This window comes from Saimiri boliviensis, chromosome 4 (assembly GCF_048565385.1).
Source record: "Saimiri boliviensis isolate mSaiBol1 chromosome 4, mSaiBol1.pri, whole genome shotgun sequence".
NCBI classification, from domain to species: Eukaryota; Metazoa; Chordata; class Mammalia; order Primates; family Cebidae; genus Saimiri; species Saimiri boliviensis.
This window is the reverse complement of record NC_133452.1, coordinates 11,574,575-11,593,745: the sequence shown is the minus strand read 5'-3', so window position 1 is coordinate 11,593,745 and position 19,171 is coordinate 11,574,575. Positions and strand designations below refer to the sequence as shown.

The following is a 19,171-nucleotide window of genomic DNA, read 5'->3' as shown; positions in this document are numbered from 1 at the left end:
TTAGTGAAGACTAGAGTCCAGATATTTCTTTTTTGAGACAGTGTCTCTCACTCTGTTGCCCAGGCTGGAGAGCAGTGGTGCGATCTCAGCTAGCTACAACCTCCATCTCGCCAGTTCAAGTGATTGTCCTGCCTCAGCCTCCTGAGTAGCTGGGATTACAGGAGCCTGTCACCACGCCTAGCTATTTTTTAGGTTTTTTTTTTTTTTTTTTTGTATTTTTAGCAGAGGCATGGTTTCACCGTGTTGGCTAGGCTGGTCTTGAACTCCTGACCTCAGGTGATCCAGACTTCTTGGCCTCCCAAAGTGCTGGGATTACAGGTGTGAATTACCATGCCCAGCCAAGTCCAGGTTTTTCTGACTCTCAGTTCTTAATTATTTCCAGGAAACGAGACTGTCTTTACTTCCTGGGTTAGGAGTTTACTTAGATCATGAATCTGTTTAACAGGAGCCTCACGGTGCACACAAGCCTCCTTCCTACGTAGAGAAGTCGTTCTCAGCATTCCTAAACGCATTCCAGAGACATACTGCCCTGGTTGTATTCCTCCTTTTGAGTGGAGGCTTGTTGGTTGCAGGCGGGGATTGTCACTGAAGCAGCTCAGAAAAACCGACATCACCAGTTGAGAGTGATACGTTTTGAAACGAATCCAGTTCTAAATTAAAAGCAGATTCACAGTGCTTCCTTTGACTACTTCTTTTAGGGCCAAAACTCTGAAGAAATGCATTGTAGGAATTACGAAGCTTGGAGAGGATTCTGGGAAGATGGCGGAGTGGGAATCTATGTCTTTTACTTAGAGGACAACTGTGGTGGCCGACCCTGTGGTGTAACTGTTTTGGAACTCTGGAGTCTCTTGAAGGCTTGCAACTTCGCAGGGAATGCTTATACATTAGATTGTGGTTAATTTTGGTCATTGCAGCCCTTAGCTCAGTAGGAGGTACCCGTCCTCCGCTGCAGGCCTGTAGCAGGCAGCTGTGTGTTCTAGAGCTTGTAGAAACCAAGGTGGGCAAAAAGGACCCTGTTCTGCAGATATCAGGGATCTGTGCTCTGATTGCTGCTGCTGCTGCTAATGGCAGAAGTACAGCCAAGAAAGAGTGGCTGCTGCCCTTGTACCTCCTTCAGTTGTTGCGAGCCCCTCCCCCTTCTGGCTAAAGTTACTTCCAGGGGATTTAAAGGGCTGGCACTTTTTTTTACCCCCTCATTTTTCCCTTTGCCCGTTTTTGGGAGCCAGACATTGAAGACCAGGACATTCAAAACTGCTAATAAAAGGAAATTTCCAAAGTCACCACACGTGCCCCGAGGAAGACGCAGGCTCAGAACAGACCTGAGAAGACTTGAAGTTTAAACCTCAGGCTGGTCCTTTGCACGGAGACAGACAGTCGGTAACAACAACAAAAACAAAAATATGAAAATGGATAACAGGAAACCCTGGGCAAGGGGAGAGTTTGGTTTCCAGAGGTACGTTATTAGATTTAAGTGTTCACTTTTCAGCCAAAGGTCACAAGGCAAACAAAGCCACAATAAATTACGACCCATCAAAAGGAAGAAAATGAACCATCAGAATCTGTCCCTGAGTAAGACCATATGACAGATGTGTTAGGCAGAGCCTTTAAAACAACTGTCTGCAACTGTCTTAAAGATGCCCAAAGAACTAAATGAAGAGACATGGAGAAAGTCAAGAAAACACTGTATGAATAAAAAGATAGAAAACATAAAAGGAAACCAAAAAGAAATTCTGGAGGTGAAAAGTACCCTAGAGGGATTCAGAGGCAGAGTTGAACAGGTAGAGGAAAGAATCAGCGAGTCAGAAGTTAGGACAATGGAAATTTTTGAGTCTGAGGAACAGAAAAAAAGCAGAAGAAAAATGAACAGAGACTGCGGGACCTTTGGGACACTGTCAGATGGACCAGCATACGCACTGTGGGAGTCCGAGAAGGAGAAGAGCTAGAGAATGGGTCAGAGAGAATAGCTGAAGCAGTGATGACTGAAAACTTCCCAACTTTGATGAAATGTGAATATAAACATCCCAGAAGCTCAGCAAACTCAAAGTAGGATGAACTCAAAGAGACCCACACTGTGATGCATCATAATGAAACTGTAGATACCCAACGACAGATTCTTGAAAGCAGCGAGAGTGTCACTCATTGCATACAAGGGATCATCAGTAAGTTTGTCAGCAGATACCTCATCAGAAGCTTTGAAGCCAGAAGGCAGTGGGCTGATATGTACAGAATCTATAATATGGGTGAATCTTGAGGACATTATAGTAAGTAAAATAAGCCAGTGGCAAAAAGATAAATACCGTAAGATTGCGTAGGGTACTTAGAGTAGTCAAGATCATCAGTACAGAAAGTAGAGTGGTGACAGCTGGCGACGGCAGGGAGGGGAATGGGGAATTGTTTGATGGGCGCAGTGCTTCAGTTTCGTAAGATGAAAAGAATTGTGGAGATAGCAGTGATGGTTGCACAGTATGAATGTATTTGCTACCATTGAACTGTACACTTAAAAATGGATCACATGGGCTGGGCACGGTGGCTCACGCCTATAATCCCAGCACTTTGGGAGGCTGAGGTGGGTGGATCACGTGGTTAGGAGTTTGAGACCAGCCTGACTAACATGGTGTGAAACACTGTGTCTGCTAAGATACAAAAATCAGCTAGGCATGGTGGCGCATGCCTGTAATCCCAGCTACTCAGGAGGCTGAGGCAGGAGAACTGCCTGAACCAGGGAGGCGGAGATTGCAGTGAGCCAAGATCGCGCCATTGCACTCCAGCCTGGGTGACAGAGTGAGACTTTTTGTCTCAAAAAAAAAAAACGTTCAGATGGCAAGTTCTTGAGTCTATAGGAAAAAACAATGGTTAGGACGGCAAATCTTTATGTATATTTTATCACAGTAAAATTGGGAGAAAAAGAATTTGTGATGTTTGTACACCTGTTATTTCAGTTAAAACGTTCTGCCTTCCTGCTTGTATTAGCACATACTATGTTTAGCCCTTAATAAGTATTTTTGGAAGATGGGGTTAATTGGATGAGCAGATAAGTGTGTGTTAGTTTTTGGAAGAAATCTTTATATTTTACAAAATATATAAGACAGAGTCTCTACAGTTAATGCCCTCTGGGCCCACGCATGTAGAGAGCATGCTCGCTGCCTGTGGAAACCCTGTATGTTGTATGCCAGTTGTACTGGCTGACTTGTGTTGGGAAGTCATGAGGCTCAGAAAGTGGACATTCTATGTGTGTGTGTGTGTGTGTGTGTGTGTGTGTGTATGTATGTCTTTTACTTACACATTGTAAAATCTCTAAAGAAGAACCAGGTAAATTAAGGCCACTTCCATGTAATGTATAAATCTTTCTTGGGTTTGGAAAAAAATCTTAAATTACCAATGTAGCTATAACCTGCTTTTTTCCTTTTCTGTTACACTTTAGGACCTAAAGTGATCCAGACTTCTGCGGCAAATTTTTCTCTAAATAATAGCAAAAAGGTAAGACTGGGTCTGAGTGGCAGCTGGGTGGTGGGGTGCATTATAAACCTCGGGCCAATGAGAAACGGTTCTGCTTAGAGTCTAAGGCAGCCCGCCCCTGCCTTGCCGCTTCTGAGCCAACACACATTTCTTACTTTATTGTCAGCCATTGGCTTCTGGGTTCTCGTTTGCTGAAATGATAAATACCTCAGTACTTAGGAACATGGTGGTATTACCACTTAGGGAGCAATTGTTCATTCCAAAGAGTGGTTAACTCATCCTGATTCCTTGCATCTGTTAGTTCTATCAGATTGTAATTTTTAATAATGACACTACTTAGATGTCTCATCTTTCTTATTTTGCCCAAGTTAAGAATTGGCCTCTGTCAGGTTTCTAATGGTTCAGTTGTTTCCAATGATTACTTTGTATTCCTTGTGTGAACTCAGTTTAAATGAAAAATCCCATCGAGCTAGGTGGCTCATGCCTATAATCCCACTACTTTGGGAGGTCAAGGTGGGTGGATCACGAGGTCAGGAGTTTGAGACCAGCCTGGCCAATATGGTGAAACCCCATGTCTACTGAAAATACAAAAATTAGCCAGGCGTGTTGACATGCACCTGTAGTCCCAGTTACTCAGGAGGCTGAGGCAGAAGAATCACTTGAACCCGTGAGGCGGAGGTTGCAGTGAGCCACGATTTTACCACTGCATTCCAGCGTGGTGGACAGAGTGAGACTCTGGGAAAAAAAAAAAAAAAAGGAAAAATTGTGCCAACTTTTTATCATCTTTGGTGAAAAGAGAGCTTCTTTCAGTTGGAGAATTTTGGTTTTCTTGAGTAAATACTAGTGAGAGCCCAGACAGCTAAACCTTTTTTGTATGTGTGTGTAAGAAACATAATCCTTTTTTTTTTTTTTTGTGGGAGACAGAGTTTCGCTCTTGTAACCCAGGCTGTAGTGCAATGGCGTGATCTTGGCTCACCGCAACCTTCACCTCCTGGGTTCAGGCAATTCTTCTGCCTCAGCCTCCTGAGTAGTTGGGATTACAGGCATGTGCCACCACGCCCAGTTAATTTTTTGTATTTTTTTAGTAGAGACGGGGTTTCACCATGTTGACTAGGATGGTTTCGATCTCTTGACCTCGTGATCCACCCGCCTCGGCCTCTTAAAGTGCTGGGATTACAGGCTTGAGCCACCGTGCCCGGCCTGGAGACATAATCTTTATCTATAAATGGAACATAGTTGCCCTGTATCTTTGAGGCACCATGATATACATAGTTTAAATCTGATTATATGACCCCAAATACCCCTTCTCTCTGTTCTCACACTTCCTTGCTAGTTTTTTACCTTTACAATTTTGCAGAAAGACAAAAAAAGAAAAAGTACTAAAGCGACACCATTTGATTCTTGTCTTCGCTGCCGCTAGTCTGAAGGGCTTCTGCTCAGCCTGTCTTCACACTTTCTTGGCATCGCGTGATTTTCTCTGTCGGCCTGATGATCTGATTTGAAGAGGTGCCGCCGTGGACTTTCCTGGCAGTACATCTTATACTGTTTCTTTCTTTTCTTTTCCTTTTTTTTTTTTTTTTGAGAAAGATTCTTGCCCTGTTGCCAGGCTGGAGTGCAGTGGTGCGATCTCGGGTCACTGCAACCTATGCCTTCTGGTTTCAAGTGATTTTCCTGCCTCAGCCTCCCGAGTAGGTGGGACAACAGGCGCACGCCCCCACGCCCAGCTAGTTTTTTTGGATTTTAGTAGAGACAGGGTTTCACTATGTTGGCTGGAGTGATCTCGATCTCCTGACCTCATAATTCGCTCGCCTCGGCCTCCTAAAGTGCTGGGATTACAGGCATGAGCCACCGCGCCTGGCCCTACAATTTTTGTCTCTCTCTTTGACATTGAACACAGCAGCCATTCCAAGAGACCTGACTTGCATCCAGGAGACCATCCTCACTTCACGAAGATGGTGGCTATCCCTGGAGAGGTTTCTTGCCTTGATGGTTTTTAGGCAAGTCGTCTGTCCTAGGGAGTTTCACTGAGACTCTGACAGAAGTATTAAAACACAAAAACAACACATTAATTCGAGACTCGCCTGGGCAACAAAGGGAGACCATGTTCTACAACAAATTAAAAAATAAGCTGGGTGTGGTGGTGCACACCTGTAGTCCCAGGTACTTTGGAGGCTGAGGTAGGAGGATCATTTGAGCCTGAGAGGTTGAGGCTGCAGTGAGCCATGATTACACCATTGCACTCCTGCACTGGGTGACAGAGCATGACCCTGTCTCAAAAAAAAAAAAAAAGGGAAAAAGAAAACCAACACATAAAACAAAAAATAACACATTCACCTGCAAAGACCATGCATTCAAATAATGCTTTGGAACCATGGGTGGGCTGCTTCACCTCTCTCTGCGGCCTACTGCTGTTTGACACCAACATTATGTCTTTAAAAGATAATGCAGAAGAATCATTGGCAACATCATCACCTCTAATTTTTCTCGCTGGGATGAAAGCTTTCTTTCACAAAGCTAAAAATAGCATATGTCAAGAGCAATTTGCCTGGCATACGGATACTAAAGAAATAATTTTTGAGATATGTTACCTTGTAAATATGAAAGTATTTCTTTGGTATTCTTTATTGTCTTACTATGTATCTCATCATTCTGCTCATTTTATTATTTTTCCAAGATTTTTTTCTTAGTATTTAAGTAAGTGTATTGTCCCCAAGGCTCCAAGTGTGGAACATGCCTGCTTAGATGTTTCCGTGAGAGACAGACATGAATTGCAGCTGGAAGTTAGTCGTTCCTTTTTTCTGGAAGGCAGAATTTCACTTGTTGTTGAAAGAAAGCCTCACATATTTCTGTTTCAGAGCTAACACTCAAACCTGTTTTGCTAAATGTAAAGTTTGTGTGTTAAGATGATGAGGTGTTTGGGAGACTCAATGAAAAGGTCACATGCATTACTTTGTTCTTTTTCTTCAGCTAAAGCCAATTCAAATACTTTCAAATCCACTGTCTACATATAATCAGCAACTATGGCTGACATGTGTTGTTGAGTTGGATCAATCAAAAGGTACGGAGCTTGACATTTTGGGATAATTTGTCTTGGTGTGAAGCATCGTATTTTAGATGTTGACTTCAGAATATTTGGACAAGTGCTCAAAAATAGATATATAAGGATGTCCATTATTATTTATCATAGCGACAAATTGGAAACCTCTCAAATGTCTTTCAGTCGGGGGAGAGAGTAAGTTACGATAGATCTATGTCCTCGGTAGAGTCCTGGTCAGCTTAGTTCAGTGGCTGCATGGTATCTGCCTGCAGCTGCCAGCCTTTTTCAGTGGGGATCCGGGAGAGAATTAAGGCCTTATGCCCTAAAGTAATGGTTCTGGTCCCCAGGGACACTTGGCAATGTCTGGAGACAGTTTTGTCACAAATGGAGAGGAGGAGGGAGTGCTCCTGTCATCTAGTGGGTAGAGGGCAGAGATGCTGACACCTTCTCCTGCTTCAAAAACAAGGAATTATCTGGCCCAGAATGTCAGTGGTGCAGAGGCTGAGAAACCCCCTCCCCTAACGCATCCATTGTTTATGATGAGTTAGCTTCCGTCAGTCTGCAGTGGCACTAACTTTGTATCATCCTAGGGAGAATTGAGAAGATTCTCACCCAAGTCATTTTCTGTTCTGTGCTTCAGATGAGACACTGGTTGAGGAAGAATTTGAAAAGATCACCCCATGACCATAGTATGAAACAAATGCATATTAACAAAAAGTTACTCCCTCTTTGTAACTAGAAAGCAAAAAATTTATACTACTACGTATTTGTATGTCTAGAAAATGGCCTGGAAGGATAGACACAAAATATGAATTATGATTATCTCTAGGTGGTGAAATTCTTAGTGCTTGATGCCGTCTTTGTATTTTGTTACGATTTTTTAAAATGAGTATAATTAGAAAAACGTAATAAGAAATCTCTTTCTATTTTGATATAGAATTTGGTACATTAAAAATGCATGTGAGAAATTAAACATCACAAGTTTATTAGCCATGAAATATTTACTGTTTTTTTCTGTGTGTGAAGTGAAACTGATGGATCTGAAATGCAGGTTTTGATTTAGGCCCCCTGTGTGCTGGGTTGGGATCTAATGGAAAGGCTTTACTTTGCTGGGCAAATAGAAATTTCCAGATGTTCTGTGGCCAGTGTGGCCTATGGACCTGTGGGCTTTCTGTGTTTTCCTGGCTCCGAGCTCATTACGGAGCCAGGAAGGCACCTTTGGAGGTGTGATGTGCCTGGCATGGTCTCTGACACTGAATTTTTTTCTTTTGTAGAAACTTCTATTAAGACAAGCTTTCCCATGACTGTTAAAGTCGATGGTGTAGCTCAAGATGGAACCACTATGTACATTCATAACAAAGTTCACAACCGGACAAGGACCCTCACATGTACAGGGGTGAGTGTGTGGGGTGAGCCCCACAGTCAGTCCTCGGGCTGCGTACACATTTAATTACAGAGCCGCTTTCCCATGTAGAAATTAGCGTGGTAAGAGGCTTTGAGAAATTGTTCTTAAGTGGAAAAAAATGGAGTCATACCAAAGATGGCCTGAGAAACTTTCTTAATTTTATGCTTGAATACCCTTAGAAATTCTTACAAACTTACACATGTATGCACACATCCATAAACACACGTGTATAAACACGTACTGCCAGCTACCCTGAGCATACGTGGTACTTGTTTTTACAGTGTGTATGACCTGCTGCCCGCTGTGTCCCTAATGAACATCATGGGCTGCCATCTCATAGGAAGCTCTGCCACCAGCTATGGTCACTAGTTTTTTTTTTTTTTTTGAGAGGGTTTTGCTCTGTTACCCAGGCTAGAGTGCAGTGCCATAATCATAGCTCACTGCTGCCTCAAACTTCTGGGGTCAAGCAATCCTCATACCTTAACCTCCCAAGTAGCTGGGACTACAAGTGTGTGCCACCAGACCTGACTCATTTTCCATCGGGTTGTTCCCAGCCATGCGATGCACGCCCTCATCCGTCTGCGTGAAACCGAATACCTGGGCCTCTTGGGGCCTGCCTTTTTGAGCATCTACTTTAGAGCACAGTGTGGCTAAGGGATAGGAAACCTGGGCTCCAGAGTGAAGAACAAGCCCTCGTGCTTGATTTCATTGGTACTGTGTTCTCTTTAGAGCCCAAAGAACCAGAACCAGATCCCTGCTATAGCAAGGAGTCCACCTCGGACACAGCACAGATGATTGGCAGCGTGGAGAACGTGGAGAGCATCAAAACAGGGCAGTGCATTTGCTTATAGGATTAGAAAAGTAAGGTCAGAAGCCAGGTGGCAGGTAGTTTCTCTGCTAGGTGTCGTGCCAAGTACTGTCCACTCATTGTCTCATTCAGTCTTCATGGCAGGTCCATGAAGTAGAAACTGCTGTTAGAACCTGTTTTATAGAAGAAACTGAGGCTGAGAGAGGTCTAAACCATTGCCCAAGGCAGTGCAGTTTTTAAGTGGAAGGCCCAGGATTTAAGCCTGTCCCCTTTTATTCTGAAGCTTGTGGCCTTAACTACCATGCATACTGCCTGATTACTAACAATACACACATTGGATCTGTTTTACCTGGCAAGAAAGGATTAAAGGGCTGGGCGTGGTGGCTCATGCTTGTAATCCCAGCACTTTGGGAGGCTGAGGTGGGAGAATATGGTGGGACTGGCCTCTCCTCCTGCCCCCAGGGGTGGAGCCAGCTTCCTAAGTGTATTTTCTCCATCTGTAAAGTGGGGACCAAGCTTTCCCTTCCTGCCTTAGGGAAGCAGTGAAGATGCAGGTGAATAACGTTTGAGTGTGCCTTATGTGTGCAGCACGAGGTCCTATCTGACACTCAGACCTGTTGTCCCCCAGCTAGGCCTGTGTGCAGAAGGGGTGTGACCAGTCCTGCTGAATCACAGGAGGGACAAGCAGGTATGAGTGTCAGATGGGACCATGGCCCAAGAAACTGCTCTCTTCCCATCCAAGGGCCTGGCGGCCACTCCCACCTAAACAGCTGATAGATAACACCCACCTTGCTGCCTCTCAGATTGAGGCTCAGTGGACCATTAGTCAGGGGTTGCTTATTTGGAGCTGGTGAGATGCATCATCTTGGTTTGCCTGCACTGAGTGGTTTCTCAGCACACATGACTTTCTGTTGGGACAAGTAGGTTGCCCTACCTAAAAACCTTTGCTTCAAGCAGGGCACCTGCCACCACGCCTGGCTGCCGCGGTACTGGCCGCCTGCAATGTTGCTTCTTGGATGTGGCTGCCATGCCATGCACCTGGAGACTCGTGCTTCAGTGCATCTCTGGCTTCTTCCCTCTTCCGTTTTGGCCCTACCTCAGTTTACACCGTGTCACCACTTGGGTGCTTCTGTTTGCTTCTGTTTCCTGTCTGCTCAAGTCTCTCTCTAACCCTGCAAAGAGCATTGCCCTGGCTTTTAAAAACATGGAATTTTAAGTAGACATTACAGAGACATTTACCACCCTCTTATATTACTTTTTTTTTTTTTTTTTTTTTGAGATGGAGTTTCGCTCTTGTTACCCAGGCTGGAGTGCAATGGCGTGATCTCGGCTCACTGCAACCTCCGCCTCCTGGGTTCAGGCAATTCTCCTGCCTCAGCCTCCTGAGTAGCTGGGATTACAGGCATGCGCCACTATGCCCAGCTAATTTTTGTATTTTTAGTAGAGACGGGCTTTCACCATGTTGACCAGGATGGTCTCGATCTCTCAACCTCGTCATCCACCTGCCTCGGCCTCCCAAAGTGCTGGGATTACAGGCGTGAGCCACCGCGCCCGGCCTTTTTTTTTTTTTTTTTTTTTTTTTTTCTTTTTTAAACACAGTCTTCCTGTTTTGCCCAGGCTGGCTTTGAACTCCTGGGCTCAAGCAATCTTGCTTCAGCCTCCCAAATAGCTAGGTGACAGGTGTGCACCACTGTGCCTTGCTTGTTTTTTTTTTTTTTTTTTTTTTTTTTTGCTTTAAAGAAAAGCCATTGTCTGACTTAGGAAGTAAGGCTTTCCACATCTTGCATCTTGCATCTTGCAGGTGAGAGCCATGGTACCATCACATGATTTTCAGAGGTGCATCATAGTCAGCAGCAGAACCATGGTTTGAACTTGGGATTTCAGAATCCTTGGTGTAGTCTTTTTTTTTTTTTTTTTTTTTTTGAGGTGGTGTCTTGGTCTGTCACCAGGCTGGAGTGCAGTGGTACAATCTCAGCTGACTGCATCCTCCGCCTCCTGGGTTCAAGCGATTCTTGTACTTCAGCCTCCCGAGTAGCTGGGACCACAGGTGCGTGCCACCAGGCCCGGCTAATTTTTGTATTTTTAGTAGAGACGGGGTTTCACCATGTTGGCCAGGGTAGTCTTGATCTCTTGACCTCGTGATCCGCCTACCTCAGCTTCCCAAAGTACTGGGATTATAGGTGTGAGCCACCATGCCCGGCCAATCTTTTTAAACTCATAAATATATGCAGCCTGAGATACAACTCTTTTGTTAATTAAAACATCCCTGAATAGTGACACAAATTCTTAAACTCAAAAGAAATGTTTGTCCACACAGCAAAAATGTACAGATTTTCAGCCATCCCTTCCTGATGAGGCCAAATCCTTAGCTGCCCCTGCCTCTGTGTGTCGTGGACCGTCCGGGACGGGTAGGCACGTCTGCCTGGGGGTCTCTCGACCTGCGAGAGGGTCCCAATACCTGGAAGAGGGAGTGCGCCTGGGAAAAGAATAAAGACAGAGAGAGAGAAAGCAAGGCGTCTGGAGGGCTGATAGGCTGTGCCTAAACAGCAAATTTTATTTTTCAAAGGCCAGGAATAAATACACTTTCTTGGCTCTGGTTTACGTCATAGTAAGAGGAGTGTAAATGTATGCCTCACATGGCCTATACAATAGAGAAATCAGATACACAATGGTTGCAAGAGGAAATGCAAATGTATACCTTAGTGGTTGTAAAAAGTAACAGAATTTCCTGTGATCACAAAGCTTGTTTACATCCAGACATTATTCCTCCTGGCTGCAGGTATCTCTGGTTTGATCTTGTTTTAGAACTGAGATGTGAAAAGGTTTTCTGGTTTTGCTTATCAGAATATCTTTTAACCGGATTCTCCTTTGTCTACTCCTAACTCAACTTAACTCAATTTCCCCATTCAGGAATCTCTGAGTCAGGAATCAAAGCCATCCCTTATGGTGGCATTTGCTTTGTAAATATCGACAGTTAAACCATTATCTAGGGTACAAGGCAGTCTGGTAAGTAAGGTTTAAGGATTATTCTTAAAGTCATAAAAAGGTTAAAAGCAGGAACCGGTTGCTGGCAGGGGGTCACTCAGTCTAGCAGCAACGCATAGTTTTAGGCCCAAATGATATTGTGGTTGATATTAGAAACTGATCATTCATCTTTCTTCCTATATTTCCGGATAGCTCGACTGCCTCCAGTAGGAAACTGTGTTTGGGATCAAACTCACCGTATAGTGAGACTCACGCCTTTTAGGGGTCTCACACGGGAGTGTTCCCCACATCTGTGTGTCATCCCATGACCCGAGTGCCAGCGGGGAAAGGTGAATTTAATTTTGCTGAGAAGGTGGACCACATACTTAATGCCCAGAGGGCAGGCAGCAGATTCCAATGAGGAGAGCTGATCAGGTGGAAGGGAAGCCTCAGCTCCAGTGCGATGAAAATAGCAGATGACCTGTGTTTCCTTTATAGGAGAGTCGGAGGTGGGCAGGTGGCCAGCCAGAGGGCTTGCAGCCCCCTTTGGGGGGAGCCCCTCCCTGTGGAGCACTATGGGCTTCTGTACAGGCCCAGGGCTGCCAGTGAGCTGAAGTGTTTGGCGAGTTGAGATGGTGACCTTGGTGCCTCCGTCAGCCCCCTGCACACTCCCCTCCTCTCTGCTTTCTCCCCCTTCCTGTAGGTCAGCACCCCCGCTCTGTCACCCAGCCTCATAACTCCTCCCCCTCCCTGACAGTTGCCCTCTTGTCTTTTTGTTAATTTGTTTTTGAGACAGAGTTTTGCTCTTGTTGCCCAGGCTGGAGTGCAATGGTGTGATCTTGGCTCACTGCAAGCTGCACTGCCTGGGTTCAAGTGATTCTCCTGCCTCAGCTTCCTGAGTAGCTGGGATTACAGGCTCCTGCCACCACGCCTGGCTAATTTTTTGTTTTTAGTAGAGACAGGGTTTTACTATGTTGGCCGGGCTGGTCTTGAACTCCTGGTCTCAAGTGATCTGCCTGCCTTGGCCTCCCAAAGTGTTGGGATTACAGGTGTGAGCCCCTGTGCCAGGCCGCTCTCTCGTCTTTTTAAGGCTGGTTTGTAAAACCCAAACCCACACCTGTTTTCTTACTTGACCTCAGACATTTGAGGCTTGGCCAGCCATTGGAGCAATGCCCTGTTAGCCAGAGAACCACCCGTTTGCTCCGGTTAGCAGCTGGATGGTGGAGAGTGACATTCCAAAAGGCAGGGCCGGGGCAGAGCTCACTGGAGAGGAGTGGCCAGCTCTGTGTGCATGGCTGGTAGGTGCACCTCTGTGTCCCTGCATGAGAGTTCATCCTCCCTGTCACTCTGGAAGGGGATAACAAAGCATTGGAGACCTGGCTCTTAATCCTAAAGGAGAAAAGGAAGGGGCTTTTGGCAACAGTGGAGCACACATGTCCACACGTGCTGCTGTGCACACAGCCTTTGCTTTGACTCTGGGTGGAGGGTGGAGGGTGGAAGGTGGAGCGTGGAAGGTGGAAGGTGGACGTGGAGGGGAAAGGGGGCTCCAGGTGGAGAATGACACGTTAAAAGGAGAGAAAGAAAAATATGTGGCCGGGCGCGGTGGCTCAAGCCTGTAATCCCAGCACTTTCGGAGGCCGAGGCGGGTGGATCACGAGGTCAAGAGATCAAGACCATCCTGGTCAACAAGGTGAAGCCCCGTCTCTACTAAAAATACAAAAAGTTAGCTGGGCATGGTGGTGCTTGCCTGTAATCCCAGCTACTCAGGAGGCTGAGACAGAAGAATTGCCTGAACTCGGGAGGTGGAAGTTACGGTGAGCCGAGATCGCGCCATTGCACTCCAGCCTGGGTAACAAGAGCAAAACTCCGTCTCAAAAATAAATAAATAAATAAATAAAAGTATGTAATTCACTCTTTATTGTTATAACAATTGCAAAATTGGGCCAGGGAGGACAAATTAGGCTGCAGCATCTGTGTTGATGTGTCTCTGCTTACGTTTCCCCCAGCTCTGGTATTACATATTTATGGAAATGTCAGACTTGCATTGCACTGTTAACTTTCTTACACAGTGACTTATTTTCAGTCATCCAGAGTAGAAAGGTTCCAATTGGTGTAACTCATATACTGTGTTTTCAAAAGTATCCATTTGGTTCATTCTTTCTAGGAACTGTTTTTGGCTGGCTTCTGACTTTCTCTGGGCTTTTAGCTATTTCCCTGGAGACGATGATAAGTTCCTCATCTGCTGTTGAAATGTGTTATTTCATGGGTCATTCGGTGGGAGTGTGAGTCTCGCTTTCCTTAAAGACAAATCTTCCTTGTATATTTGCAGAAATGTGCAGAAATTATTGTGGCTCACCTTGGCTACCTGAATTATACTCAGTATACAGTGAGAGTGGGATTTGAACACCTGAAGTTCTCCATCAAGGGAATGAACTTTACAGTAAGTATACCAGCTGACTGCGCATTTCCATGGCTCACGTTCTAGTTCCCATTGTTTTGCTGAGTAATTGAAATACATCTCAGCATCTAAATAATGCTATTTTGGACAGTGGAGGACATGTAAAATTTTAAAAAATTACAGGAAAACTACAGTTTCTTAAGTATATAGAACCAAGAATAGCTTAAAGAAATAGCATGGAGCTTCGGCAAATGTTAGGTGGTCGGAGATTTAGAATAGAGAGGGTGTAGTGTGTTCAGTTGCAAGGCAACGAAGGGGTTAGCAGGTATACCCTCCTATGGACTCAGCACTCCCTTCTCCAGCCCCTGTCTCAACTCCCGATGAGTGGGAGGGCACTGATCTTGTTGTTAGACTGACCTTTCTTGTGTCCAGCTGAAATCTGCCTTTTTCATCTATTAGGAAGTAGTATAACCAGCGTAGTGACGAGGAGTCGGGGTTTGGATTGGACAGTGAGCTGGGTTCTCACCTGCCTCTGTCATTTACTTGTGTGATTTTGTTGAGCCTCAGGTTTTTTTTTTTTTTTAATCTGTAAAATAGCTACCTCATAGAGCTGTGAATATAAAATGAAAATATAATGGATACCTTTAAAAAAAATAACAGCTTTATCAAAGTAAAAAGTAGCACAGTCACGGAGTTGTCCAGTCAGTCTCGTTCCAAAACAGTTTCATTGCCCCTTAAACCTGTTAATGGTCATTTCCCATCCCCTCTCCACAGTCCCTGGCAGTCGCTAACGTTCTTTCAGTCCCCGTGGATTTGCCTGGTTGGACATTTCATATTAATGGAATCACACAACGTGTGGTCTTTGGTGACTGGCTGCTTTCACTTAGTGTGATGTCTCAAGGTTCATCCGGGTTTTGTGGGGTCCATACTTCTTCATTTTGCTGAATGATACTTTGTCGTGTTGTTGACCACGTTTTGTTGATCCCTTCATCAGTTGACAGGCATTTGGGTTGTTTCCATTTTTTGACTAGTGTGAATAAGGCTGTTGTGAACTACACAAAATGAGTTTTCTTCTCTGTCTACCCTATAGCTCTTTGAAGGTGGCCGTCTCATCCCCTCTGAGATTGTTCTTTTCTTTCACATTGTGCCAGGGATGTGACCCCTCTCCATCCCTCTGGCTCCAGGTTTCCCTCCTGCAGCTGCCCGGGTCACCCGGCTGTGGGCGCAAGTGCTCCCAATGCGGAAGGAGCAGGTGGTCCTGGGCTGTGCTGCTAGGGCAGCTGAGCAGGCTCTCTTGGGAGCCACGTCACTAGGGGCCTTTTCCTTTTTGGCCCTTTGCCTCAGCCAGCCTTTCCAGATCTTTTGGATCTGGATCTGGGGTCTGATCTTGCTGTCTGAATGATCTGCTGGATCTTTGTCCTCAGACAATCTAATCAGTGTTCCGCTTGTGTCCTCAGGTTCACGGTTTGGGGGATTCCAGATGGGGTCTGAGGCAGCTGCACTGAGCTTCAGCACACTTTGATGTAGTCCTTTGCTAACCCATCTGGACTTTAGGCTTCGCTAGTTTAGAATCATTCTGATTCAACAATGCAGACAAAACAAGGGACCTGTCCCTTCCATCATCATCTTTATTAGAACGTCATCTCCCACAGGCCTTTTCTGGTTCTTCGCATGGTATTCCCTGGGTGTGTGTGTCACTGTTTTGTCTTTGTTCTTCTATCTTTTGTATCTATTTATGTTTCCTCTTAAAGTTGTTCTGAAGAATTTGGTAGGGATCTTAGGTGAACTAGGTCCATGCCATTCTGCCATTGAAGGCAAGTGATACAATGTTGCTGTGAAGCTCAAAAGGAATGGGTTCAAAAGACACTACCATGGGAACCACTCACTTTGGAATTACACCACAGCCAGAGCATCATGTTTGGTGGCACTCTTCAGCATCTGGAAGGACAATCGTTACAACCCTTGGGATTTGTAAGGAATGTCATCAGAGGACATTTCTGTTTTTGTACATTTTGTATCCCCAGCAGCTAGCGTAGCACCCAGCAGCTGCTGCTAGGCTTGCAATAGATACGTATTGGTTAAATGAAAGAGCAAACAGAACAGCACCTTTCAAATTCAGAAATTCACACGGCAGCAGACTTCTGAAATTGTTTATCCTTGCTGTAAACCAAAGATGAGAGAGTTCAAGAACGAATGCTGTTTTTTAACCAATGAGTTTTGCATAGATTGGGCTAGGGACAGTAGCTTATGCCTTAATCCCAGCACTTTGGAAGCCCAATGTAAGAGGATTGCTTGAGCCCAGGAGTTCGAGAGCAGTCTGGGCAACATAATGAGACGCCATCTCTTGTTTTTTTTTTTTTTTTTTGAGACAGTCTCCCTCTGTCGCCCAGGCTGGAGTGCAGTGGCATGATCTCGGCTCACTGCAACCTGCACCTCAAGCAGTTCTCCTGCCTCACCCTCCCTAGTAGCTTGGATTACAGGTGTGCATCACCATGCCCAGCTAATTTTTGTTTATTTGGTAGGCACTGGGTTTCGCCACGTTGGCCAGACTGGCTTTGAACGCTTTGAACTCCTGACCTCAGGTGATTGGCTTAGCCAAGAACCCATCTGTAAAAAAAATTTTTAAAAATTAGCTGGCCGGGCGCGGTGGCTCAAGCCTGTAATCCCAGCACTTTGGGAGGCCGAGGCGGGTGGATCATGAGGTCGAGAGATCGAGACCATCCTGGTCAACATGGTGAAACCCCGTCTCTACTAAAAATACAAAAAATTAGCTGGGCATGGTGGCGCATGCCTATAATCCCAGCTACTCAGGAGGCTGAGGCAGGAGAATTGCCTGAACCCAGGAGGCGGAGGTTGCGGTGAGCCGAGATCGCGCCATTGCACTCCAGCCTGGGTAAGAAGAGCAAAACTCCGACTCAAAAAAAAAAAAAAAAAAAAAAATTAGCTGTGCATGGTGGTACACACCTGTGGTCCCAGCTACTAGAGAGGCTGTGGTAGGAGGATTGTTGAGCCCAGGAATTTGAGGCTGCAGTGAGCTGTAATCACTGCACTCCAGCCTAGGTGACAGAGTGAGACCCTGTCTCAAAAAGAAAAAAATGCAAACATTAAAAACATCAACAACCAAAAACATCCAGGTTTGTGAAACGCAAGGCCACAAGTTTTCTCATACACATGAATGGGGTGTAAACTGATTGAAGTTGTGGGGTAATTTGGCAGTGTAGAAAAGCCTCTACTTCCATGTGCTTTTTGACTTTTAGTAATTCTAATTTTAGCAATTCATACTAAGTAAGTAGAAATATACACAGTGATTTATGTTGAAACCTATTCCTCAGAGTAAGAAGTTGGGAGCAAATCTGTATTTTAGCAATAGATTTCTGATTAAATAAATTAGTTCCATAGCTGCCAAAATAGTAAGTTAATAGGATAGATAGCACAAACTATATATTTAAGCAAAGAAAAGCACATGAATTAGAAGTGTCTGTTATAGGATACTGAATTGTAGAAGGCTGTCTCTGGGTGGCAGGATTAATCTTTATTTTCTTCGGTGTTTTCCTTTATTGCCAGTATTGAATGTTTAGTATTTTTATTACCTGTAAAGAAAATTATTTGACAACAGAACAGAAACTCGTGAGGCAACTAATATTTGAAGGGGGAAGTTCTGGGCACGTGCCATATCCATCCCAGAACCTTAGGTGCTGGTGAGCTCTGCATGCTGTTTCTTCTGGTCTGACTCAGTATCCTCGGAGAATCACATAGTTAGCATTAGGCTGGCAGCTTAATGCTGATGATGTAGAGAGATGCGCTAAGGTGAGGTGTCTCACGCCTGTAATCCCAGCATTTTGGGAGGCTGAGGCGAGCAGGTCACCTGAGGTCAGGAATTAGAGACCAGCCTGGCCAACATGGTGAAACCCTGTCTCTACTAAAAATACAAAAATTAGCCTGGTGTGGTAGCAGCCGCCTGTAATCCCAGCTACTCAGGAGGCTGAGATAGGAGAATTGCTTGAACCTGGGAGGCAGAGGTTGCGGTGAGCCGAGATTGTGCCACTGCGCAATAGCCTGGGCAACAAGAGAGTCAAATTCTGTCTCATAAAAAGAAAAAAAATTAGAGAACTCTATGCAGAATGTTTCTATGTCTTTTATAAAATTGCTGTTGAATACATTGTGTTACGAACATTAAACCTCTAAATATTAATTCTTTTTTTCACATTATTATTTAGAGCAATTTTAGATTCACAGCAAAATTGAGAGGAGGGTACAGGGAGTTACTACATGCTCCCTCTGTCCACTCATGCACAGCCTCCCCATTGCCAACATCTCCTACCAAAGCGGTACTTTTGTTAGAGTTCGTGATCCCACGTGGACACACCACCCACTGTCCATCGTTTACGTTAGGATTCCCTGTTGGTGTTGTACATTCTGTGGATCCACTATTTCTAGTACCACAGAGGGTCATTTCAGTGCCCTGAGACTTCTTTGTGCCCCACCTGTTCATCCTTCTCTTCTCCTCAGACCCCTGGCAACCACCTGTCTTTCTACTATTTCCATGGTTTTGCTTTATTTATTTTTATTTTTTTTTGAGACTGTCTCTGTTGCTCAGGCTGGAGTGCAGTGGCATGATCTCAGCTCACTGCAACCTTTGCCTCCCAGGTTCGGGTGATTCTTGTGCCTCAGCCTCCGGAGTAGCTGTGACCACAGGTGCACACCACTATGCCTGGCTAATTTTTGTATTTTTAGTAGAGACGGGGTTTTACCGTGTTGGCCAGGCTGGTCTCAAACTCATAGCCTCAGGTGATCTAGCCTCCCAAAGTGCTGGGATTATGGATGTGAGCCACCATGCATAGCCCCAACATTTTCAGCTTACGTGGGTAAATACCAAAGAGCAAGACCAGAATTTCTTTTGCTATTTGTTGTAATGCCTTCTATTAGAGAATGAAAGCCATGGAATGCATCACATTTCTGTCTTGGTACTGGCTGTCAGAAATTTCAGAAGTAAGTTTTTTGCTGAATTGTAGTAATTACTAACATCCTGGTATGGATTTCTAGTGTAATTATCTGCATTCTTTCTTCACTATTTTGCCTTTTAAAAAAAACTTTAAAAATTAT

The 19,171-nt window shown here is 44.9% G+C and overlaps 1 protein-coding gene across 5 annotated transcripts in view; it reads left to right on the top strand.

The window, feature by feature from the left end:
• TMEM181 (transmembrane protein 181) overlaps window positions 1-19,171 on the top strand; it is a 105,163-nt gene that overhangs the window by 50,602 nt on the left and 35,390 nt on the right. For all 5 annotated transcript variants that reach the window (XM_039467636.2, XM_074397185.1, XM_039467639.2 and 2 more), the window contains exons 3-6: window positions 3,422-3,477; window positions 6,424-6,514; window positions 7,768-7,889; window positions 14,000-14,110. In XM_039467636.2, the coding sequence (XP_039323570.1) occupies window positions 3,422-3,477; window positions 6,424-6,514; window positions 7,768-7,889; window positions 14,000-14,110 (380 nt within the window). The remainder of the gene's footprint in view (window positions 1-3,421; window positions 3,478-6,423; window positions 6,515-7,767; window positions 7,890-13,999; window positions 14,111-19,171) is intronic.